Raw genomic sequence first — 26,741 nt, 5'->3', positions numbered from 1 at the left:
ATTACATACAATTATCTTCCCCCTGGACCCAATGCATATGTATATAAATAAAACAATAAAATCTCCATATCTGACTCATGTGGTTCTGACTCATTTTTATAATGAGGGTCTGACTAATTTTTAAGAAATCTTCTTGGACAAATGAGAACAAAATTCCTTCACAAAGATGATTCATTTATTGTTTAGAAGGCATATGAAAGTGGCCATTAGGGGGTAATGTTCCTAAAACAAAGCTACCCCAAATCAATAAACTAGTTTCTATGCATGATTTTTCTCTTATTTTCATTGCAGTACATGAGTTTTATCTTCAGTGTATTCATTTGAATCATCCTCACCTATGCCAATGTAAGAACAGAACTTGGCTCTCTACAACTTAATGTAACGAGAAGTAAAAAGAAAAGTCCTATTAGAAAAAAGGAAATGAATAGATGTTATTTTGCATAAAGTCTGCACCAAGTTAAAAGCTAAACCAGGAAGGAAGTTACCACCACTATGCTAGATGGGAGTGCTTCAGTGACATGTGCTTGCTTTTGAGAAAACCAGAACTCTTCAGATTAGTACTTGGAATAATTACCATGTTTATTTTATGTTTACCTGAATTTTTCAAAATCCATGAAGGTGAGTGATGAGCTTTTAAAATAGCCTTTTATTTATTCAAAAGTCTGAGTGCAGTTGAAAAGTTGGCATGTGCTTCCCTAAAAGTGATGGTTAGGATGCTGTACTCATACGAACTTTGCAAAGCATGTAGGTTTTTTTTCATTAGATTTTTAACAAACAGAGTTAATTATATGCAGTAATTTGAAAGGGGTTTGTCATTCATTTACATACACTGCAAAATTTTTGGTAACTATTTCCATGCAACTGTACTTTTACTATCTTCATCGTGAAGAGAGTAGTTAAAATAATGTATGTTCTTTTAGAGCAGGTACTCATGTCTTTTTTTAAGTTTCTGTACTTGTACAACTACTGTCTGGTGTGAGATACTTTCTGTGAAAGAGATATGCAGTGGTAACCTGACAGAAAGTAGAGTGGAACTCAGTGTAACTGAGTGAAGCAAATCTTTTAACATAAATCCCAAATACACCTTGGTGATCCTAAAGGTCAACACTGGATTTAGGATGAATGCAAAATATATGTGTGAAAGTTATGCATTTAGTGCTTTCTTAAAAATCCATAAATAAATTCATATTAAAATAGTTTTGTCACATCCTTTCCTAAGTAAGCTTTTGAATAGATAAATGTTATAATAAAAAGCATCCCTTTGACAAATGGTGTGTATTCCCAGGCACCATGAAATAAATGATTTATGAAGCATAATTTTCTGGGAAAAAATTAATATCAAAATATATCCAGATTAGGTTACTTATATTCACATTTCTATTTTCATTAACCACAAAGGATAAACATGACAGTAACTAGAATATAATTCATAGGTTCTTATAGTTTATAAATGACCAAACTTGGTAAGCTGTCATAAGTTTTGAATATCATAAAATTGATGAGTCAGTTTAAGACACTGGAATAATTAATGTTTTACCTCCATGCAAAAGTAATCAAAGTATTTGCTAGCACAGACTATGCAAATAAACAGTGACATGACTCTTACCAGAAGAAAACATTGACCTTACTGTCAAACATCAAAGAGCGAATAATTTCATTTTAATAGAATTGGATTTTCTATGGAACACCACCCTGTAAATAGAGGCTTAATAAAGGAATTTCATAATCACAGAACTTCCTAACATTAAGCATGCAGGTTACAGATCTTTGAATATACAGCAGTTTTCTAGAGATACTTTGCATGGTTTCATGTCAGTGATCCTCTTAACTTCAGGCAGTCTGCGTTCAGATTTCACAAAACCCTTTCCACATTTCTAGTGAAGTTTGCATTTGGGAGGGTGCTTCTCAGTCCTGCAGTAAGGAGCAAGCCTTTTGCGGGTACAGCTCTCTGTCTGCCGTGTAATCCACTGGGAAAGCCTAGGTTTTTTGCAGCCCTGTTTACAGTGTTCAACAATATATATCCCTCTCTAGAAAGTCCACAGTACTGTGAGTCAAGAAAATTAAGTTTACTGATGCTAGGTTGTAATCTGATTGGCTTTCTCAGTAGGGATCTTTTAAGAGGATGGTAAGCACCCTCCCTAACAGGACAGCATTCAAACTTTTTCCACTCAGATAACATGCCTTTTACCTATCTACAATATGGCTTACAGGCAGCTCTGGAGCCTGTTTAGCCATGTGTGAAGTCCAAAATGGGCTTCATAGTGCTGTACATAGACTGCTGTCACAGCACAGTCAGCAGATTCCCAAGTCCATGTACAAATTTCTTGGTGAAAGGGGTATGGTAGGGAATTACTGTTAGTTGACCTTGAGACCTGTAGCAGTGGTTTTAGACTGGTTACCCAGATGCACACATGCCTTGCCGTGACAGCAGAATGAGCATTCAATTTCTGCTCCTGGCTCATCTCCACAGAGAAGCTCTGCACAAAATGCCTCCTTCAGCTGGAAGAATTTCACTCCAGGTTGTGTGGATCAGATTGTAAGAGTTTCAAGGAAAATGTTTTGACTTGCCTCACAGAAAGATCAAGCCCTAAATTTTGTCTGACATTTTCCCTTTTTGTATTAAAATGAATTATTTTCTTACCTGCATAGGATGTGTATTTTACATTTCAATTTATTATGTTTTATAAGGAGTTTATGACTCTCTGATGTGGTGTTAGTAAAGTGAAGATAATTGACTTTGGTGTTGAATTTTGGATTTTATTTCTGTATCCTGTCTGAAATCCTTCACTGAACCGTTTCTGAGGTCAGCCTGCTGCTATGTGTGCACAGGTGGCCCATTGAAGCTGTCAGATTGCAGCTGAGCACTGGAGCAATTAAAAGCTGTGTTTTTCTCTCTATACGTAAGGATTTATGAACATATTGCTCCAATTACTCATAATGGGAGTTAGATGCAAAATTCCCTCTTCATAGAGATGCAAGGGTACTGCTAGAATTGGAAGCTCAGCTACAGAACTATAGATTAGTGCTGCATCAACTCCGGGAAGTGGTTCTTTGTATTCATAAATATGTATTTCATGTTGGGGTCCCAGAATTTTTTTATTCTTAATTTTTTTTTCATATTGAAAAAATAGTTCAAAGTTAACTCAAGTAAAATGCACAATTTGTACAATAAAGCCCTACTTTAATGTGGAAGACAGCTAAAATAACACTCATTAATAATTAATTCTACGTGTTTTTTGCTACTTGCCAGAACTGCATTAATGCACTCTAGCTACAGTAATTTGATACTGAAATTTGACTATCAATACCGAAACCAATGGTCATAATTAAGATTCGTGTTTGTTGACTGAATGTAAGAGAACATGAAGGGTGTGATCAGAGGATTCAGCAGCATTGTTTCTGTGTATTTTCACTGTGTGGTTTCAATGTCATTGGAAAGAAAGTTTTCATTCTGATTATAGCTATTTTACAACATAATTGCACTGGTGCATTGCAACTGCACAGTTCCAGCACTAAGTTCCCCCTCTGAACATCAGTGCTTTCCTCTTCTTTTCAAGTACAATCAAATTGGAGCAGCTTTGAAACAGGAATGTGACTAGATACCACCACAAATTCAAGTTAGTATTACAAGAGATTTCATACAATTCAGCAATAAAATCCAGCATCTATGTTGTGGGAAGACTCTGTGCTTGCTTTCTCTCACTTGTTGATGCATTCAATGTGCTGCCATAACCCTCAAGAAAGAAAGTGTGTTTCACTGTGAGATGGTTAAAGGATCTGTTACATGGTGCTTCCATGCATGTATTTGTCCATGTGTCCTATATGACTGTCTTGCTAATATAGTACTCTCTTTTTTACAGCTAACACTGTAATTGTGTCATGCATGGATACCTGTTCATCAAATAACACCACTTTTCCACTTTGTACTTTTAACAATTCTTGCAAAAGATCAGTGCAACACAGAAGAGAAAACCAGACTATTTTACTGAAGGCCATTGTAAATCATTCCAATTTCCAAAATATTCCATGTATTTGCCAGTCCTCCAGGAGGGAACAACAGTCCCATACTGAACACACAGAGTGTGAATCCAAGAGAGATGTGAATGTTGATGATCAAGGATCAGGGTCAGTAGCTAAAAAAAGTAAGTAGGGGAAGAGAAATACTTAGTTTTGAAGTAATTACAACATAAAAGACACATTTTTAGTTGGTAGTTGAAAGAAAGTTATAATATGCTGCTGGTTCTCTATGGTCTTTGCAAATCTATGAAAAATGGGGGGGTTTTAGCTTGTCTTTGCATGGCTAGAAAACGCAGGTTTTATGCCAGATTCTCAGTGGCATTCATTCCTGGCTGTCAGTGGAGCTTGTTGGTAGCAAAATGCTGATTTCTCTTCTTTGAGGATCTTGTATAAAACTGAGGGGATGTAATTATCTTCAGGGGGCTTTGTATTGGTCTGGAAAGAGGGTGCTGTGAGAAAAGAGTGCCTTATCCAGCAGCCACTTGGAATATTTCTGTTGCAAATTTAACCTCTGCCATCTGGCTTTTATGAACGCTCTTATATCCCCATCTTTATTCTTTTAATCTTGAAAAATTTTCTAAAATATTTTGTTTATTTTTAAGGAGTTGTAGTTTCTGATCAGTTTTCACACTGAATTTGCTTTTAAATGTCATTGTGGAACTCTACCCGTAGATTGCTTATATTATATGAAGATAGGTTGTGAGCAAGTATCTGAAGAACTAATTCAAAGATGGTAACTATTCAGATGGCAGCTATACAAGAAATAACCATTTTTGTGCTTGTAGTCTATGATATCCATAACTCTGTAGTATCAGAAATGGTCTTGCACGTTTCATAGAAGGCAGCACTGAATAAGGACTGGCACAGCAATACAGAGAAGAGTTCAGCAACATCCACATGTTTTCAGAGCAGTAGTAGCTTATTCCTTCTGTGCCGTATACATATGCAAAGTATCTGGAAACTTTTGGGGAAGAAGATGCCTCTGAATTCTGCTTTCCTAACATTGTCAGCAACAGGGGCAACAGGCCTAGTCCTGAATATAAGAAATGCAGTTTTTCTCCAGCTGCGTCATTTTCTTATTACAAAATAGCTGTCTTAACAAGTACGGAAAATAACAAAAGAAAAAATACATGGACAAACTCTGTTCTCAGCTATACCTATACAACGCCAACGTTTTTGACAATGTCTCACCTACCTATGCCTCTTGTTAACATTGTGCAAGTCTCACAGCTTGTGTGGTTTAAAGTGAAACAAGGACCTTCTGCAACTGATAGCAGATCAACTAGACGTACACTTCAAATCTCTATCATTGTATGGTTTTTACTTGGGGTTTTTTTTTTTTCATAGCCTGATTTTTGTCTGTCACCTTTGACAACAGACAACGAAACAAAAAACTGAAAAGCTCTGAAGCTGGAAGTAAAGCAAAAAAAGGGGCTATAATTTGCAGGGGAAATGTATTTTGTATAGATAATTAATACTCTTCAGATCTGTTCAGAATAACTTTACATGGTATCCTTTTGTCCATTTTATCATAGTCAATCATGTAAAAGCCTACTGTATGTTTTTGAAAACGAGACAGAGAACTTATTTTATTGTTCTTTCTGAGAGTTATTTCTTTGTCTACCACATTATATAACAGTTTTGTTTTAATTTTTATTTCCAAAAGCAAAAGGCTCACTTGAACTGGAAACAGAAGATGTTATTGATTTTTATAAATATTTTAATTTCACTACGGTTTCTGAGAAAGAAGAAGTAGAGCGTAATACTTACTACCTGCTGGAAATCCACATCAGCAATTCTATAGTTGAAGGAAGAAATGCAGCTGAAGAATACCTAAATCATTCCTGTCTAGTGGCAATGATGGAAGACCAAAATGACTGTATAAATATTTCACTGCAACTGAAGTCTTACGTGGAATGTAAGTTACAAAGGAGAGTCAGAATGGAAGTCAAACCAGAAACAATATCAATCTTGCAAAAAATCTCCAGTAGATAGTTCTCTGCTTTCAGCAACCATTTAAGTATTTCACAAGAAGAGAATACAATTTTGATCATCCCTTAGTAAAAGACCATCTTTAGTAGGCAACTGACAGTTTTTATAGTGATTTAAAGCAGGTTTAGCTGTGGCTTTTTTTTTCCTAGAAGCAGCACAGCAAATTGTCTGTACATTTTTTTGCTCAGTGGTGACAGACTCACAAATTGCATGTATGACAAAACCTGGAATTACTTTTTTCCTCTCCCCTCCCTGATAATGGCATAACCCTGTTGTCTTGGAGGTAAATTTAAAAATTCCTGTTAACTTCAGTGGCAGAAGAACCAGGAGACAGGTTTGACTTTTCTTAATGTTGTACTGCAATATCCTACTATACAGCCTTACTACAGTACACTTACAAGAGAAATCTTCAGCTGAACTAGGCTTAGTTTTCCCAGAGGACAACCTGTCAGCTTTTTAAATTTCTCTTTGTGCTGCAGGAGTTTTTTGGTTGATTGCCTGACCAGGGTCAGGGCTTCCAGCCTGTCTTTATGCAACGCTTGCCGTCTGGGAATTGCTGAATTATTACATTCATTTAGTTCTGTATGGCAAATGCATTTTATGCTGTACCTTTGCTGGAAAAAAATACGTGTTTTGGAGTTGGCCAAAGCCAGGTAAAATCCTAGAGAAGAGAGGGCAGCTTAGGGTTTTTTTTAAATAAGTAGGTCTAGCTATGAGAGGAGTATAGTTTGTAACTTGCCCTGCTAACTCATGTCAAAACTATGAGCTAACCACCCTTTGCTAATGGTGATTTACCTGGGAAGTAGTTATCTCAAATTAACAATAAAAATTAACAACACATCTTTTTTCTATTTACTTCAAAACAAAGCTAAAGAGGTGCTCAGGGCTTTTTGTAAGCAAGGTTGGTATACAAGTCATTACAAGTCATTACAAGATGGGGTAGAGTACTCTGTTTGAAAGGAGCCTAAATGACTGTATAAAAGATATTTTTAGTTCTGAATTAGAAGGGATGAGCTGTGCTTACCTCAAAGAGCCATGGGGTTATTGGCAGTTACCTCATGACTGCTCAATGGAGAAGATAACACAAGGGAAGTTGATGTAGGTCTAATTACACTGTTCTAAGTCAAGGAAAGGAAAACAGCGGTTTGGCTATAGACTGTAATTTGATTTTATATGAGTCATAGTAATATAGCTGTTTTTTAAAATAGTTATCTGACAATGCCAATGTATGCATTAACATGCAGCTGCCAAAGAAGTTTGAAAGGTCTTTTGAACAACCAGGGAGGAAAGTTCCCCACATCCTTTCTCTGTGGTATATAGTCCTGGCTTGTACTAGTTACTGAGCTAATTCCCTGTGGAATGTGGGTGCATTTCTGCAGCAGCTGTTGTCCGGAAGAGCAGCCTGCCTCCTACACCCGGTCCCATGCTGATTCTCCCCCAAGGCAGCTTTAGTTAAAAGAACTCCCCAGAGGAGTCCTGTGGGTGGCATTTCCTCACTTTTTGATAAGAAAATTTCTCTATGTAGAATCTTACCTTCTCCAATATATGAAGATGGACCAGGAGGTTGAGAATGCCAGTACAGGCCAGTGTTGGGACAGTGGACCAATTTCTTCTGTACTCCATCCAAACAAAGAGGGGATATAAATTACCCTTGTTCTACCTTAAATAGAAATGTTGATCTTTGAAGCATTTTCTTCATGGCTGAGTTGCATGTAACAGTTTATACAAATAGGAAAAGTTTTCATTCACTTAGCTATGTATAAGTATTTCAGACATGGGGAGATAGATAGAGATGAAAATGAAGCTAAATTCTAGATACGAAACTTAATTTCAAACAACAAAGAAGGCTGAGAGAAAAAGGCATAATCTTCTCTTTTGTTTTAAATTTTTATCTGTGGGGATAAGCATGGTCCAAAAACCTACCAAGATTGAATGTGCTGCTTTCCTCTGCCAATGTTTTCCTGCTTCATTTTATCTCTTCTACATTTTACGGACAGATCCAATGTGTATGACGAAGATCGTTTGGCTCACTATGATTCCAGTAGTTTTTGTGTTTACTATTTCAATTGTCATCTACAAAATAGTCCAAGAAAATGAACAAAACTGTGAGTAACACAAAGTTAATCTGCATGAATTTAAATTTCTATGCAATGAAAAATGTATTAATTTACAATAACAAAGCTGTTGATTATTAATGTGGTTTAGACTCCAATATTTTAATAGTAATACAGTAAAAGCTTCTTATGGAGGGATTGAAATACTCAGATGATTGATACTATCACCTCTCACCTCTGAATTGTAGATGCAAATCCAAGCTTGTTGATGGTGAATGAAGTGGGTTTTTTGACAAATGCCTGGTGGCCTGTGATCCTTAGTGATATGAACTTCTGGTTTCAGACTGATTCCAGTAGATAAAACAGTTACAGTTGAACCTTGTTGAAGGTCTTAAACAGAAATGCCAATGACCAATATAAGCAGATTGAAATACCCTTTCCTTCCTGAAGATGATTCATCTAGGTCATGGTCAAGAAACGTTACAGGATAAGTATGAGGAGATAAGCACTTCAGCTGTCTGTCCTAAAAACTGGTTATCTAAATTCAGCAGCGGTGTAATCCCATACAGGTCAACCAAGCTGTGCCTTCTTAACCCCAGAGCTGAATTAAGTCCAGATAACATTTCTTCTCTTTGCTGTTTTCAGCAAAGAAAATATTGCTGTGATTTCTGAATGAGCACTATTGACTATTCCAAGTGATTAAAACTTTACTGTGAAAGAACTTGTCCTTAGTTCAGAGACTGAAACAATTGTTTCTACAGAATGCCTTCACCAGCCAAGACAGGCTCTTCCTATGCAATTCACTTGCGATACAGGCTGAAATTGGATTTACAGTATTTCTTCTAGCAATATACAGTGAAGAAAGCAAGAATTAAAGTGTAGGAGTACCATGAGCTTGAGACTTTTGAGCAATCAAGATAAGTCCTCTGCACCAAAACAATGCAGAAAATTGACCGCTTGTCAGCTGCTGGTCCTTGTTTTTCATCCCAAGTCAGAGGTAGGTGGTACAGGGAGCACACTCCCTTTCATCAGTGTGAAAAGAGTGTTACTTAACCTGTTACCTGAGATAATAGCTCTTAGATGTTTTTCACAGCAATTTCCTGAGACTTTCTGCCTGTGTCAGCCCTGAGTGGGCAGAATGCCTCTGGACAACCAGCATTTAGTTGCTATTACCAGGCAGATGTCCATTCACCTTGTAGTCCAGAGCTGCCAAATGGAGACCTTGGTCACAGGGGTAATAAAAAAATGATAAGCCATATCCATTCCTCTGATCATCCTTACTGCATCCACAGGGAGTTTTGTAACGAAAGAGCAATAGGAGTCTAGCTTTAATCAAAACTGAACAGAAGGAAGAAGACTGCCCCCACACAAAATGTTTCTGTGGGTTTTTTGCATAATGTAAATATTTTATGCGTATCTTTTTAATGAATAAGCAAAATAGTTGCTTAAAATGGCAGATCTTCTCCCCCTCGCCCCCCCACCAATTAAAAAACCTCCTTACCAGATTATCTTGGTTAAAATACAGGATCTTTTACTTAGTGCCAGAACCAAATTCTGAGACCTATTTTATGTATATAAAAAATCCCACGAAGTATAAATTAGGTCTTTATAAGTGGGCTATTAAATGCTTTAATTTAAAGGACTTTTATTTGTAATTGGAAAGCTACCTATAAATGCCATGAGTATGATTTTCTATGCTTTGAGTCATAACATCCCATTTTTAATGCAGAACTATTAATAGTGATGATTAATGATTTACTGCCTTTATTCTTAAACAACAGTTTTCTATTAAATGCAGGTTTTTCAGAATTGTTATGGACACAAGCAGGGAGGAAAAGATGCCCTTCTGAGGCTTCTAATTACTGATTTGCTTTTAGAATATATTTTCTGTTAATAGAGGAATAGAGGTTTTATTAGTTAAATTTATAATATATAACATTATAAACAACATCAATATGTTACTGATAAGAAGACAAGCACATAAAAATCAGATTTAAGGGTTGTATTCCTTTTGTGTATATATCACCATGCCACCTTTAACTGCAAGTCTACATACTGCTTTTTTTCAGTGGTGCCCAAAGAACACAGCAGAATATTACTATGTGCCTAAAACAGCTGCTAAGAAGTCATAATTCATAGTCATAATTAGTAGTTTTTCTCTTAATTTCTGAGTATCACTGAAAGCTGTTAAGAAATATGGAATTATTCATTTCCTCTTGAGACCTTGCAAGAAATTCTGCTAGGCAGACTCTGAGACTCTCTGAAATATTAATTATTTCCATGAGTGCATAAAATAAAATATCCAAGTAAACTTGGTGGAGGTTACAACTGATCCATGACAAAGGAGATAAATTAGAAATTAGTCCTTTTGCCTTTTCCCTTCCTCTCTTGTCTTATGACCACTTCCAGAGCTTCCTTTGACATTAACTGTTAAAGTGCATGCTTAGGGCTTCAATGCATTAGATCTCCACTGGCTATTCATAAAAAAATCATGACCTAAATAACGCTAATTTAATGAATTTCTTAAAGCTGAAGTTTTGTAGTGTTCTCAAAAGAAAAAGATAAAAATCAATTCTGTTATGGAGAATTGAAGTGAGCCTGTCATCAGAAGCTGGCTGAGCCCTGAACTGCCGTCATCATAGAACAGGGCTAACCATAGCAGCTGCACAACCATCTGCAACAACCCAGCAAAAGCACAGTATTAAGCGAGCTGCAGAAGGATGGAAAGACTGAGGGGTTTATGAACAAGGTGCTGAGGAACAGTCAGAGGTGTTCAACCCAGCTCTATCTTTCTCTGTCTGAGTGGTGTAGAGCTTGCTCTCAAACTGTGCTTCCAAAGATGAACACTCCACACTTGCGAAGAATCTGTCAGCTTCCTAGGATGCCAGTACACTCCATCCTTGCTATTCCACTGTCAGCAGTGTGAGTCCAAATCTGTACTGGAACGTGTAATTTTTGATAACCTTCCAAAATTTGTTCAAGGTACACGGTATAGAAAAGAGAAGGAATAAATTGTAAGGAGCAAATCTGAATGGAAGTTCCAGAAAATTTCATATAGGAAAATATGAAACATCTGGCCCTTCCTGTTTTTTCATGGAAGGTGTTCAAAAGTTTAAGAATAAGGGGTTTACCAGCTTGCTTTCTAATCAGTGCTGTATGTAAGTCTATAGCTGAGGACAACACATTTTGTTTAAAACAGGTTGTAAACACAGAGTAGCAGTATCAGTTTCTACTATTCTAAGAAGAAAGGGTTCCAGACATGAAAGAAGAACCATATCTGCTACTAAAATTCATCCTTTTCCTGGTAAGTAATATAAAAGTAAAATAAACCCCTAACAAATCTTGAGGCATGAGGAGGTCAAGAAAGACCTTTTAAGTCTTTCCTGGTAAGGGATGCTTCAGGTTTGTTTCAGAGTTACCTTGATCCTACACAAATTTGATCTGGCTTATGTTCTGGAAGCATTTTTATATCATAAAGAAATAATTCTGACAAAAACAACTATAAGAAGACTTACATATATCATGTGGGAATGCTTCTCCCAGTCTTCCAAATGTGTTGCATTAATGACTTTGCTTCTTTTACCTCCTTTTAATTTTTGGTCATGTTGAGGTTTGGCAGCTGAGTGCTTTGTGTGTGTATGAAAAGTATACAGACATGTACACATGTGTATGTATGCTGTATGCATTTATGACTCTTGATAAAATGTGCTACCAAAGGATGGAATAGATGGCTGTAGCAGGACTCAGAGAATGGCTCTGCTGGCACTTTGTAGCCTATTTCTAGGGAAAAATTCCCACAAAGTACAATTTTCTAGTTTCAGATAGGAATTAAAATGTGGTCTTCTGAGAGCGTAGTATGCTTAGCACAGATAAATTAATTGGCATGGCTAAACTCAAAGTTTGGGTTCCAGAAATTATGATTTGGTAACAAATCTCTGTGTGAGCAAAAATTAGCAGCTGTAGCTCTGAGTGTTACTGATATTGCTCAAAGAGTCATATGCTTTAATAAATTCCATGGATTCTGGTTTCACGAAGGGAGCTCTGTTTTTAAAAAGATTAATGTAAACATATAGAATAATAGCTCTGAATGGCAAAACAACCTCCTTCTGAAACAAGAACAACTACAAAGCCAGCAAATGAAAAAATGGTCTTAAATTTGCCTAGGCTTGGGTACTTCACTGTTTGTCTTGTTAGTTCTTCAGGAGTAAGAGGAGACTCAATAATTTCTCTCTACAACTCAGTAACTCATGGCATTTCAATTTTACGTGGAAAAGAGTGAATAGCTCCCTGTCTCTCTGAACTCTCCTGCGAGTACAATTTATGCTCCTTGCTTTTAAAGCACTGGCTACTTCTAAGATAAATTTATGAGCTCATTATTTTCATCCCACAGGAAAGGAATTATCTTTCTGACATCTTTTGTCTTGAGTAGCTTCACTAATACCATACCTGTTTTATCAGCATGTTCACAATGGCATTGTTAATGTATATCCAAAGGCATTTTTGATGATGGAGTTTTATGGAAATTCAAATCTGGTTTTACTAGATTTTACTGAAGAGAATAGGAATCCCTTATTGGTCTGTCATTCTTACTTCTATGTGCCTCCCACTTCAATCTATCCATTTAACCCAGAAAGAGGCTTAGTTGTATGAGTTACTATAATGGGTTTTATTTTAATATGAAATTCCTTGATTTCACACACCATAATTCCAGTCATTCCAGACAATTTCCCAATTTATACCAATATAATTTAAAGTGGAATCAAGACCATATGAAAAGAGTTTATTCTTTCCACTATTGCTAAGTTTAAGATTTGGTACGGTGATAATGGATTATAAATAGCTATAGATGACTTCTTTGACAGCCCTTGATAATGTTTTCACTATGATTAGTGCATAGCTTGGAATCTTGAAACAAAACATTGAAATCCACTGAAGACCATACAATCACCCTGCAAACACCGTAATGAGACTAAATAACTATATATCTGAGAGGATGTGACAGTATATCATATAGATTAAAAGATGTATAGGTACTACTAAAAGGTTATTCAAAGTTCAGAAAGGATAATGGAAGAAAAAGAAGGAAACCTATACTTTGAGAATGAGAATGATTTCCTAGGTAGGCTCAGGGACTTGCTGTCTTAATATCACTGTGGTCCTACAAAAAGATAGTTTACAGCATGGATGCTAGTTTTGTGAAACTGTTAGTGGCTCTATGTCCATGAATCATTACCATTAGGTCCAGTGGCCAGAGGAAAGGAGCAAAAATGTATAGTATGTTCTCTAGGGTAGGATTAAAGTTACGGCCTTCCAAATTCATGGTACTATAAAGCATTAAGCACATATAGTGAGGATACGAGAGCTTTAAAGCATTCTGGTCATAAAAGTTGACTAAATGTTGTCTGTGCTGTTAAGCCAAAAAAGTATGCACTAGAACGTGGGCTGTAGAGAGCACATTTTCTAGACCTTGGATCTGGTCCTGGCATTGCATTTATGTAAAACAGTCCCTTGAATGGTATGAATTGACAAAACACAGTTGCCCTTAAATGTAGCCACAAGAGAAGGGAAGGAGTACAGGGTGCTTCTTCTTCAGTGCAAGAAGTAAGTATTCTTCAAGTGGCTGATCTGTATTTCAAGACACAGAGCATTTTTGTATCAAATAGGACTTGATAGTAGTAGCACATGGAAAATAATACATAGAAGAAAAGTCTTTTCCTTGCTTTGTGTTCATGACAGAGAATCTTAGGGAGAGTCCCACATAAGAGACTTTTATTGCAAGAATTTTTTTGAGGAGCTTTCTCAAATTGAAGAGGAAGTAGAAGTTTTGGAACAACTTAATAAATTAGTAATAGCAATTAGAAGGACTAGACAGTATTCCCCACAGTGTTTTAAAAGAACTCAGACAGAAGCTGCTAAACTGTCATGCGCAGCTTACTGCTTGAATCAGCCTCAGTTCCAAAGAAAGGGAGGGCAGCTACACTTACCCTGCTGTTATACCTTTTCCTTAGCCCACTTTCCCTAAACCACTTTAGTACCTTTTCCACTACTAGTAACTGATTAAGTATAGCTATTCTCATATAGCTATATTCCCCCCCAAAAATAAGTGTGGGGACATGGCACAGAATTACTTGTTGGGAGCAGGCCAGTGTGCCTGGCCAGTGTGAACTGTACACTACAATACTTAAAAAAAAAAAAAAAAAGAAGTTGCACAGGAAACAGGTTGCATAAATCAGGGTGTTTAATACCTAGACTGAATCTGCCTAGCAGGGTCTTTTTGTACTGAGAGTTTCATTAATATAATTATATGGTTTATACTTAAATGTGAATTTATATTACTAGAAGACTACCATTATAAATTCCCATTTAGACCTTCTTTTCCTAGTATAAGAATGACATTACTTGTTTATTTTTATCCTATTTTGAAAGCAGCATAAGGTCTATCACTAAAAAAGGCCTGCTCCCATTTCTATGCTAGAATGGGACTGTACAGACAGGGAATCATATTAATATCATCATGTTACTTCTCTACAGTCTGTGTGGGCAACCTTAGTTCAAACATAGTGCCTTTTTCTACATTGCTCAAAAGGTATAGTTCTCCCATTTTCAGTGATACTCCACTGGCTCATGGAGTCACAGTTTGGTAAATTACATTTTAGGATACAAATACAGGATTCCTTGACTCACTTGTCTGGCTCACAATAATGCAAAGTTAATTCTGGTGTATGGTAATTTTATAACTCATCCTGAAAGAAGGACATTGCAGGATCATGGTGACAACCAGGACTCAGAGAATAAAACCTCAGGGTTTCTGGCCTGCAGTTGTTTTCTGGACTGTTTAGACTTTGTGACATTCATAGCATTTGATGTAAGTGGGCTTGACAGCTGTAATTTGCACATAAGAAACAACAAGACAAATTTCCTCTCAGGCATTTGAATTCCTGTATTGTTTCCTGTGCTATCCTATTAAAATAATAGTTGCTCTCCTACAAGATTAGAGGAAATAGGTAAAATTCTGCCATCTCTCTGATGTGTTGCTACAGATTCAGGTTAGTTGACAGGTTGGAAATAGCAGCAAATGCTGGCTCAGTAGTGTGAGGGCTGGCATCCCAGTGAATTCAGACTCACTCCTCTTTGTATTCTGCAATACATTTTCTTTTTAGCAAAGAGGACAGGCAAGATACATCTTCTACAGCAGCAAATAAATGCAAAGACAAGAAAGGAGAAATTTGTTTAATCTTGGCCAAGTGAGGCATCACCTAGTTGATTCTGATCCTTCTCAGTTCTGACATTCTCTGCTCAGTTTGCATGCATGCAGAACAGTGTTACACATAGGCTCTGAAGGGAGTATCAGCCTACATTCCCATTCTCTCCAGATTCATCCTGAGGGTGAAACAAGATCCATTGCTATTTTTAAAACTACCCCAGTTTTATTTTAACTTTGCTTTTCATGTTCAGTTGCTTAATTACCAAGATCCAAACTCTACTTTTTAATTGCATTTGTAAAGCGAGAAGCCCAAATTATATAGTCAGTGGAGAAGGTATGTAGCTAAATATAAATGGCACGGTTCATCCTCTTGTTACGAACTCAGTAGAAAACAAACCCATTTGTAGGTTTACAGAAGTTATGGATGGTCAGGGACAGGATGGACCTAGCATTAAAATATTATTTGTGTTCTATGGTAGTTCTTTGAAAACGCATTGGATCAACAGCTCTGAGTTCATTTGCCTAACAATGCTATTTCTGCATTTCTTTATCTGTATACCAGTAAGCTATCATATCAGGATCTGTGTTGCCAGTGTGCTAAAGGCATCACCACACCTTTCCCTGCTTCTGAGGTGCATGCTGTCTTCTTTTTTAACAGCTGGATGATACCCAGTAGCTCTCCCCATGTGTATGACAAGTCAGCTGAGGCCACATCACGTGTTCCTGAGTGGCAATCTGGGCTGCCTTTACGTGAAAAAGAATCAGAAAGTTCACAATCTGAATTTCAGTTGTTTCTGCTTCACTGGCCAACTGTAGGTTTTTGTATTTTGGGAGACTCATATAACCCCAAATTTGCATGCTTCTGTATTTTCACTACTAGTAAAATTTCCAAGAGCGGTTTAGCTGCCTACCTTCAAGATGCTTCCCAGGGAGGCTTAGCATCAGCATGTCGTAGTCCCACTAGTATCAAGAGGAAGTTAAATACAAAACGTGTATTTTCAGTATTTGTATTTTGTTAAATACAAAACGTGTATTTTCCAGTACTTTCAGGAGTTCCTGACATGTATCTGCATCCCTAGGCACTGAAATCCCACTGACAAACTGGCTGTCCACCTCTGCCTTGTGTTCAGATAGGTCTCAATTATTTTCAGACTTGCAGATTCACTATTTAACACTCTGCAGATGTATTTGCTGTTTAATAATACGGATAACAATAATTTTAACTTTCAATAGTGAAAACCAGCAAACAACAGATTCCACTTACTGCACAGACCACAAAGATACTGCCCATAATTCCTGAACAAGAGCATTGTCATGTGGGTGCATCAACTGTAGAAGGTAAGTAAATATCTTACAACTCCGATTATTCTGTTTTGCCTCATATTTTTAGAATTAATAGTATACAGTATCTGCTCAAATAAATTACTACTTCTTCTAGTGAAGAATATGAGATGACAAACTGGAAAATGTTTTTTGTGAGAGCTAGTTGGCAGGGAAACAAAATCAATTTTCCTTCTGCTACCAAGAGTCATCTATAAGCTAATGTGTTAGCCTTTTAAACCCTGTGTGTCCCTGAAGGCCCCAGTGCAAATTCTGACACTATTTTTCTGGTGTAGAATATTGTGGCCTGGACTTCAGCATTATGCTGACATTTGTTTCTGACAAGGGCAGAGGAAAGAAGCAATTGCAAATGATCTGTGAAGAAAATCACATTTGAAATAAATAAATTGTTGATCAAATTCCCCAAACAAAAGAAATCGATCAATCGCTCTGTCTTTATTACACCAGTCAGAGTGACAAGAAGTTGGTTTCAGCTTGGAACTAAAACTAGTCTCCCACTTCTAACTTTCTCCAGCCCTTGTACCCCAGTAATTGTTTCAGGAAGTCCAGGTGTAAGGAAACAAGTCTGAAAAGAAATGTGCAGTAAGAGATACCTCATCCTCTTACTTGTAATACTTAGAAATAGAAGATGTGCTAGTTGACTAAGTAATACAGACTAATATATCAATTGCATAGACAAGGTTATGACTGCTTGCACAGATTATATTACTGTTTATGGTGAATTTTTTAGGTTAAAAACTGAAGAACCTTCTTTACATCTATTTGAATTGGATGGAGTTTTATTGGAAACTCAATATCATGTCATGATATCTTTTTAATGTGTTAAAAAAATTGAGGTACTGAAGAGCAGTTTGATTTTTGTTCTTCATGTGGACCCATAAACAATGAAATTTTATGTTGAGAGCAGAGCTAAAGGAGAAATTTTGAACAGCATTGCTGACAAAAGATGAGGTACTGCCATAATAAATAAATAAATAATTGAGCTAGATTATTGTTTAGCTTTTGAGAGAGACTAGCTGGGTGTATTATAGTAATTAAAAATACTGACCACTTTTTAAGCGATTCCCACCCATAGATCTTATAAGGACTGACAAAGATGAAAAGTTGTCATTATTACTATTCTAAAATGAGGATATCAGGAGGCAGAAAGAGATAACATGACTTGGGAAGTTCGTGACATAGATGAGAGCAGTTCTCAGATCACCTGAATTCAGCTGTTTGCCATTTGGATGTCATGAGCTTCTGCTGAGTGAGCAGGCCCTTTCCCAGAGGCCCCACCAGCCTTTCCGTAGGGCAGCTTCTTCCTTTCTCCAGGGATTCCTCCCAACCACTTCAGTACTAGACCATTTCTTTTTCTGATACCTGTCAACTGTCTCTCAGGTAAAGCCTTATCTTCCCATATCCCAGTCTGCCACATACCTGCCTGCCTTAATTGTTTCCTGTGAGAACATTTACTCTCGGGTTAAAGACAAGACATTTCTAAGGTTGTAATAGGATGTGTTGCTAAGGGGGCGCTCACTAGTATTCAGTGCCTTCATTTATACAGTAGTATGGCTGATCAGGAGCACCCTTTGTCCTTCCAGGATGTTGCGTTCACCAAAACTCATCTTTTAGAAGCAAGAAAAAAAAGTCATGGCCCATTCCCATGCAAATTTAACTTTTGTGTTCCTAGAGGTCAGAGTAAGCGTTGGGGTCAACCTGCTAGCACTCCTTTTGCTTTCATTATCTTAAGTATTATGTATTAAAGGGTAGAAAGAAGAGATGGAACAACTTTGCAGATCTTTGGTTGCTCTGTGAGACAATATATGAGATCCAGAACACTTTGGGATGAAATCATCCCTTTCCTTAGTCTCTGGGTCCGTGACTAAAAGAAAAAGTTTAGGTATCTTGAGAAACCCCAAATACCTTGTTCCAGTGATGCGCTGTATAGAAGCAGGCTTGCTTTCCGGGTCACAACACAGTCCTCCTCTCAGAAGGACTGCTGGCAGTGAGGTGAAAGCTGGATGTGATTCGTGGGATTAATGCTAAATACATGAAATTGTAATGTTACATGACATCGTGTGGAAAGATTATTAAAGGATGTGGCTGGAGAGGCAGGAATGTAGATCTCTATCTTGCCTTTCATCATGTTAGGTTTTGAATAACATTTCTCAAAGGAATGCTGTCTCAAAGCTAAATAGTCTGTGAAAATAATAAAAGCACGTTCTGCTTTAGTTTTGCTTCACTTCCTGCAAAGAAGCACTTCCCCCTTCATCTGATAAGGTTGGATTCAACTCATTGCTGCTTGTGTTTGTGGGTGGCTCAGTGGGTAACGACACTGCAGTTACAGGAAAGCTTGCTAGCTGGAAGTCCTTTTGGTTGCTCAGGCTGCAGAAGGAGATTGCGGTCTGCTTTTCTCATGAATGCTAGGGTTGTCTCTATGAAGCCTCTAGAATGCTGCTGAAGACTACTTAGCTCAACAGGGAGGAGCTTGCTGCATTAGAAGTGCTGCACATGAACAGCTGAGTACTGAGAGTGAAAAACACTGAGATGATTACATTCCCAGAATTGACAAAGACAATTATAGACTACATTGACTTGATAAAACCTGGTTTTTCCCAAGAAGGAGGTGGGGTGGAGATTAAGAAGTATGTACCAGGAGCTTCTTGATCAAAAACATCATCTTTGTGTCACACTGCCAGCTGCTCCCCTGGAGCACATGCATTTCAGACCACTGATACAAGAGCCTCAAACAAGGAAGGGTTCTAGCCTGAGCTAGAAACCTGAGAGCGCTCCACTGGAGAGAGTGCTAACATCTGCCCTTCTCTGCTTCAAATCTGGCTTCAGTCCAGGTGGTAAGAGTTACCTCAGTGCCTGCCCTAGATCAAACAGGCAAGACGGGGACAGGCAAACCACTTTTGAGTTATGCTTTTCCTCATTTCCAGCTAGCTGAAACTGCACTCAGAGAAAGCATTAACCACAGCAGAGAGTGTTTATTTCATTTCTGTGTAAGGAGGCTAGCTGTACAGTAGGTGTGGTAGGCATAATAGCAGCTGTAAGGAAGAGGAAATGGAAAAGCAAGGATTACTCTTATCACCATCATTGCTACTGAGCTGGAGAACCTGCTGATGGCCCCAGCAATGGGCCTTAACCCACACATTGAAAACTGAAAAGCTTGACAACATTGTCTTTAGCCACAGGAATTTAGTAAGTTAAAAATCCAGATTGAACAGGAGAGCAAAGTATAAGACATATTATTCGCTCGTTGCTCCAGTCTACAACAGTATTTGTCTTGCTAGTAGATGGAGAGAGATCAATAATCAATGACACATTGCTACTTTCTGCTGAATTTTTCTTTTTATGTCAGAAAAAGACATGTTTCTTTCTATAAATGTCTTTTTAATTTCTTTGTATTTAAGACAATACTGTTTGCTGATCATAGAATGTAAGTATATAGATAAACACAAGACTACACACGTGGCCACACACATGTGTGGTCCTATGTTTATCAATATACTTCTATCCTATGTGTGTGTATATCTATACATCTCTGTGTGTGTGTATTTGTGTGTGTGCGTGCACAGAGATGCATGCACATGCTCCATTACTTACTGTTCATTGGTTACCCTCACACTAACAGCTAATTCAGCTAATAAAAAATGCACCAACTTCTGCACTTATACCTTTGCCAAAGGAGAATCTTTTCAGCACAGGTCACTTAATGCCTCACTTAATGCCTCTGTGTATTTTCACGGTAGCTATTATTATTACATTTGAGTGCTGAAGTTAAGAATCCTCCTCTGTTTCTGCCATCTTTCATTAAACCACCATATTAGCAACTTTCTGGAAAAAATGAGTGAGCCAAGCCTCTCAAGTGCTTTAAGACAGTCCTCTCTTTACATATCACAGCTGTAGATGTATTTCCTTAGTGCTGTCAAAAGGTGACATTAATTACTGTAAATTTCAAGGCTGCTATTTATTTAGATAGGAAGCATGAACATTTTATTCAGGGCAACTATTTGCATATGGAGGCAATGCTGCTCAGGGGCCAGCATGCTAGAATAAGGCTCTGGCGACCAAACTTTTTCTGTCTCTGCCAATGATACCTCCTTACTAATTTGCACCATGGTAAGAACTGTTTATCCTCAGCTAAAACAGAGATTGTGTAGTGCTTTTAACTTACAAAGCACTACTTTCATCAACTAGTACTTTTAAGAGCACTGCTTGCATCAACTATTATTTTTAGTAGCTCTAAAATGCTGTGGGATGTATATCTGGGTTTGGTTTGTTGGTTTTTTTTAAAGTGCCAGCAGTGAATACCCTCTTCTGTGACAGACGAAAAGACAGAAACAGGAAGCTGGACTGATAGCAAGAAATCTGGGAGAGCAGATCAGAGGGATAAATACTGAATTTATATATCGGAGCAAGGCTGCTAGCTCCCTTTACGTAAAAAAATGCAGCATGTGAAACCATAAAAGGACTAACATTTCTGAATGCACTTGATTCAATGGCCGTTCCCTAAAACAGTGGGGGCAAAGTATAATTGGAGTAAGAAATAGAAGTGGGCAAGTAAGAGCCAAATCACCATGTCCATTAGAACACCTCTATATATGACAAACAGCCTATCTGAAGGTGTTGCAGCATTCAGCAAGATGATTTTGCTGATGGTTAGCCCCAAAATCATTGTTATGTAGGGAAGGTTTTGGCTAAACTTGCCCTTGGAGGCTTAAGAAAGCCACAGACTTGCGTCTGTCTGTGTCCTGCCCTTGCAGCAGTCGTCTTTCCCCAGCCGTGGGGCCACGTGGAGTCTGGGCAGACTGGCTGTGCAGGTCTCACTGGCCTCTTCCACGCCAAAGGTGCACTTCAGTCTTATGGTGATCAGGGCAGAATAAAAATCACATGTGTATAGCATGAAGAGTAATTGTGAGCCCTCTCCTGCAGTACTTCTGCCTGCTGCCTGTTTAAGGGGAAGCACCATTGTATTCTCTGAATCAAAAGGAGCGTTAATGGATTTCATGAACGACTAGGGACAGAACAGTGTTCTCCCTTCTTTGGGGACATTAGAGACAGATACAGACCTGACAGTTCCTGGATGAAGTGCTGCCATTTTATGAGGAAAGAAAGAAGGAAAACTCAGTATCTTAAAGCCAACTGTTGTGGACTTTTTTTTTTTTTGCTAAAAAGCGTCAGCTGTTGTTAGATCAAATTCACACAAATTGGTCACTATTATCCCAAACACTTTATTTACTGCATCAATCTCTTTGACAGTCAATGCCCCAAGGACAAGATGAAACAATCTTAGTGTCCTGCCTCCCATTAATTCTCTTAATAAAACTGGTGGACGTGTCAAAGGCTGCATAAAAGCTAATGAAAGTTCCACATCAGCAATTGCCAACGATTTTTAGTACACTGCCTTTCGCCGTCAGCACTTCCATCTTTCTTTGTAAAGAGCTTTGAGATCCTTGAACACATAAGGTGCTTCACATCTCTGTATTTCCCTCTGAGTGACAGTGTAGCTGTATAGTTAGATAAGACAAGTTGGTCTCCCAGTGAATACAGAATTTAAGGCATGATCTTATCTTCAGATGAAATGGATTATAAAACTGGAACATAAGGTAGATGACAGGTAACTGACAGGGATGACACACAGGGGAAGCATGTGTATGGCTAAAAAGGTGAAAACCTCTTTCACAGAAATGGTAAAATAAAAGAAGTTGATGGGTCCCTTTCCTCTCTTACAATCTAAAAGCACGTGGACGCAAAACCTCCCATGTGGGGTGGTTGGCACAAGAGATCAGTAAGTAACTAAGTGTACGAGAGGCTGATTTCTATCCAGCTACATTCAGAGTATTGTCACTGCTGTCATTTTCTAAGGATACCCTCCCCTAGCAATTTAGAAATTTAATTGTGCAAATTCCAGCCTAGTACCAGGAAAATTCAATGCAGGTCCACTGAGGGTATTACCTGGGCTTTGGCTCAGGCGCCTGCTGCCTTCCTGAAGAGGTCTTTAAATGCCGTCATTACAGAACTTAGTAGCACAAACAGGAAGGGCAACTAAAAATATTCCTTGCCTGCTTTTCCTTATGTGATTGTGGCTTTACAAAAATCCTTTCATATTTAAAAGAATCCCTCTCTCATCTGTCTTCGAGCACCCACACGAACAACAGAAGATACAAATTATGCAGGGAAAACAGGGCAACTCTTAGTTCAAAACATTCTAGCAAAGGCACATACCAAGTGTATTCAAGAGCGAGAGAAAGATTACAGTTAAGCTGTTTTTATAAATCACGCATATATTTGTAAATAACAGTAGGTGTGAGTTTAAATTGCTGGGATCCTTCCAATTATCCTTTTGACACTTTTTCTGAAAAGCATCATTTCAGTGCTCAGAAGTGATAGTACTGTGGTTAAAGTAATCATAAAATTGGGTGTGATGCTGCTGAAGGCAGAAGTTCCTGCTAGTACTGACATACTGGGCTTGCCAGTTGGCCATTTTTGTTAAGACATCATTTTTTATGCTTTCATGAATTCCTGTAGATAACTATGAAAAAAGATTTATGCACACGTGCAGCTTTAAACTGTTTTCAGGACTGCATGCAGTCACTCGATTACATATTTATTTTTTAAATATCATGAAAGATAATTCCGCCTCTGTTTCTGCTTCCATAATAGATTCAAGTCTTAATCATACATTAAAATGAAAACTCCTCTTAGTACGAGAGAGCTCACAGAATCTGAATGTGCTGAGCACATTCCCGGGCACTTGGCACAATTATTGGGCTCTGCATAGAATGCATGCCAGGATGTGTTTCTCTCCAAAACAGACACTTAGAGGTTTTTGAAGGGAAGCACTCCTGCTTGCTTGCAGAACTGGACTGTAATGGGCACTGTGTAGGCTGTTTAAACCCACTGTTCCATTAGCCAGCATCAATTTTTGATGCATTGTATCCTGCCTACACTTGTCATTTTCTAGCTCACTTCAGCAGCTGCTGCCTCCAGTATGATTTCACAGCCAAGGAACACTTCTTATCCCAGTTCTTATGATGTAAAGGAAAAGGGAGACAGATGTTGTTTTGGGGCCTGCAGCTACATGAACTATCAGAATGGGTAACAAGCCACATTTGCTTTTTCACTCAGTGTGAGAGTAAGAAGTACAGAAGTCTTGCACTTCCCCTCCCCAACTGGCATTGTATAGTTCCCTAAAAACTAAGATGAGCTTGACTGGGATCTGGGCATTGTCATATTTCAAGGTTCCTCATCACATGCCACTCTGGAAGCTGCAGTCTAAATTTCAAAAATTGTATTGATGATTGCTGAGCAGTATTTTTCACTTGGGAATGTGGAAGAAGCTGCTCTTATTTCATTATTTCCAAATTTGTCCTACTGTATATGAGTATAGTATGGGAAATACAGTTGGGCACAGGTTTGCAAATTCTTCCATCCAGCTGGTGGTTCGGATTGGTCTATTTTTGTTTTTTCCCATTAGGATAATTTAGCTTATTTTAGCTCGGCTGCAGTAAGACCTTGTTACTACCCCAGATTTACTTCTGAGCTCTCTGCTGCAGGTGGAGTAGTTCATGAAGAGATGCCCAGGAGCTGACACAGAGCAAGAGATTCTGGAGTGGAGGCAGATCTCACACAAAACTCTTCTCCCCTCATCTAGCTGCCAGGAGGGAAGAAGAGAGGGAAGCCTGCTCAGTTATTTGAAGGAAAGGGATCAGTCACCACCCACCTTTAAAAGACAGTTCCAGACTGAACTCTGTGTAGATGGAGACACTCTGCAGAAAGCCAGTCTGAGACACTTGAGGGACATCCTTACTGGAGCACTGCAGCCAGGTGGATGTGGTGAATGCTCTCTTGGGCAGATTGTGGCTCTGCCCACTCTCACATTGCTAGGCTTCCCCAAAAGTGAGTAAGGTCCAGTGCTTCTCACTCAGGTTCCTGTACCATACTCCTGTGGGGCAGGTACCCAAACCACCATTCTGCTGGCAGGTGTCATTCTTAGGTCTTTTGCTCCAATCTGATGTGTATGGTCTATTTTGTCTACCCTGTAGTTACAATGTTGTTTTCTTTTGTAATAAAGAGGAGAATTCACTACTGTGAAAGTCAAAAGAATGACATTTAAGATAAATTAGGAAAGACCTAATTAACCTCCTCTTCTTTCTGATACTGTTTTCTTTAGTTTCAGATGTCACTATATGAAATATCATTACTATTGGATGAAAGAAGACACATCATACACCACAGAAGCAAGCATCTCCATTTCCAGTTTGGGGAGCTATGTCATCCGTCCTTTCATGAGAATGCCAACTATGCATTTTAGTTGAGAAGCTTCATTTTATCCATCACCAGAACTATTTGGTATTAAGAAAATACAAATGATGGACAAATGTGTTTTGCTGTAGAAACAACTTCAATAGGAGAGTACAGATCTCACCTCTATTTTCAGTTCATTCAGGATTTATACTTAATCATATGGTTGTGAGATATCTTTGCAATAATTTCATTTTCTATCAGAGATACCTAAGTCTGTTTAAAGATAGAAATTACCCTCTACTTTCGTGAAATGAGCACAGTTTTCAACCTATTTAATGCTCTAGGTGACTAAGATGCTTGAAAGATACAATTTCTGGCTGTTGAGGAAGGTGGCCGAAGGATCATAGAAGGAGAGAATTCTGCAGTGCATTTTAATTTCTGCGGTAAACCAGGAAGACCTTCATAAATTCTGCAACATCTTGGTGGATAAAGAAAAAAAAGTGGAAAAATAGTCATTTGCCTTCAAACCACCAAATCGTTATTAGTGTTTTTTAATAACTCATTAAGACACCAAATGGGTTTCGTACTTTTTGATAAATTGTGTTTCTATCTTTTGTACTAGCTTAGGTCATTAGCATTCAGACTCATTATCTCCTGGAACTTTTCCTTACTTTCCATTTATTACTGCTCCTCTGAGTGTACTGGAGCTGTTTGGGCTTGAGCAGGGTCCCAAACTCATTCGGTGCTAACACATTATTTGTGGGTACAATTTAACCATCAGTTACTAGGCAGAGACAGAAATTGCAGAGCCAGGACTTCAGACTCCCTCGTGCTAAATCCATTAGGATGAACAGATTGTAAACTGCCCATTGCAAATATGATATGCAGCAATTTAGCATCATGTTAATACTTCATAACCTCCATCCCTTCCATTTATACAGCTTTTCCCTCCTGAAGCTTTCTGAAATTGCTTCTGCAGTCATTATACTGCACCAAGCAGTTCAGATTTAATAGGAATAGTTGTGAACATTAGCTTCTGAATGATTTGAGGCCATATGGAATTTTTTATATTTAGTTGGGTAAGTCTGAAGCATTTGTTTCTATTGTTTGTTACCATCTTATAAAAAAAATCAGAAAAATACTGACTTTCTTGATTCGGGGGCTTTTGAGGCTTTATTGCTTATCTGTGGTAATAACTTAAAGCTTTTCAGAAATGGATTTTTTAATACAGTCTATAAAATAAACCTCTCACAATTTGTTTCTGGTTGTTTTTTTCTTCTTCTTACTATAGAACAGCAATTTACAGATGAAAAGACATATCTATCTCAAATCACTGCAGAATTGCTAAGGCCATTTTAGTCAGTGTTTAAATGCTTCAAATGATGGCACCATCTATCACTCTTCCTCTTCAGTAATCCAGAGATCTTGTGGATAGGGACAGCCCTGCTCCTTGTGACCCCAATTTATTTTCCTTTCTCCCATAATTTAATTCTATTATTCTTGCTGCCTATAACCTCCCTCTTTTCTTTTCCTTGGATGGCTAAACTGTGACTTACTCTTTTATTACCCACAGTTATCCCACAGCTCTCCAAGTGTCTGGTTTTACCACCCTGGAAGATTCCATCTTCCAAGTTACCTTTAAAAACACCAAGAACAAGTAAACCCAAAAGGCTCTTACAAGCTTTTAATCTCTGTTGATTAGAGCTTACCTTGTCTTGCACATATGATCCCAACTATAGGAAACAGTGGGAGAATGGGGAGACATTGGTAAGAATGGTAAGAAAAAAATGTGATCCTGAGGTAATTGAGGTTGAAAGGGACCGCAGGCAGTCTCTAGTCCAACCTCCTTACACTGGAGGAGGAAGGAGGGGACTAAAAAGCAACCAGATTAGTGTCTT

General features: G+C 38.0%; 1 protein-coding gene across 2 annotated transcripts; it reads left to right on the top strand.

Annotated features, from left to right (window-relative positions):
- Window positions 1-506: 506 nt before the first annotated feature.
- TMEM156 (transmembrane protein 156) lies at window positions 507-26,101 on the top strand. 2 transcript variants are annotated; one of them, XM_041126220.1, is made up of 7 exons: window positions 507-618; window positions 3,861-4,142; window positions 5,684-5,935; window positions 8,007-8,114; window positions 11,263-11,367; window positions 16,501-16,605; window positions 24,776-26,101. In XM_041126220.1, the coding sequence occupies exons 1-7, from the start codon at window positions 519-521 to the stop codon at window positions 24,787-24,789; spliced, it is 966 nt and encodes a 321-aa protein (XP_040982154.1). In that variant the 5' UTR covers window positions 507-518; the 3' UTR covers window positions 24,790-26,101. The 2 variants fall into 2 exon arrangements, with proteins under 2 accessions (XP_040982154.1, XP_029884213.1); XM_030028353.2 differs by having other exon boundaries at window positions 24,770-26,101.
- The last annotated feature ends 640 nt before the right edge of the window (window positions 26,102-26,741 follow it).

Source organism: Aquila chrysaetos, chromosome 1 (assembly GCF_900496995.4).
Source record: "Aquila chrysaetos chrysaetos chromosome 1, bAquChr1.4, whole genome shotgun sequence".
In the NCBI taxonomy this organism is placed as follows: domain Eukaryota; kingdom Metazoa; phylum Chordata; class Aves; order Accipitriformes; family Accipitridae; genus Aquila; species Aquila chrysaetos.
The sequence above is the reverse complement of the archived record's forward strand: the minus strand, read 5'-3'. Positions and strand labels throughout refer to the sequence as shown.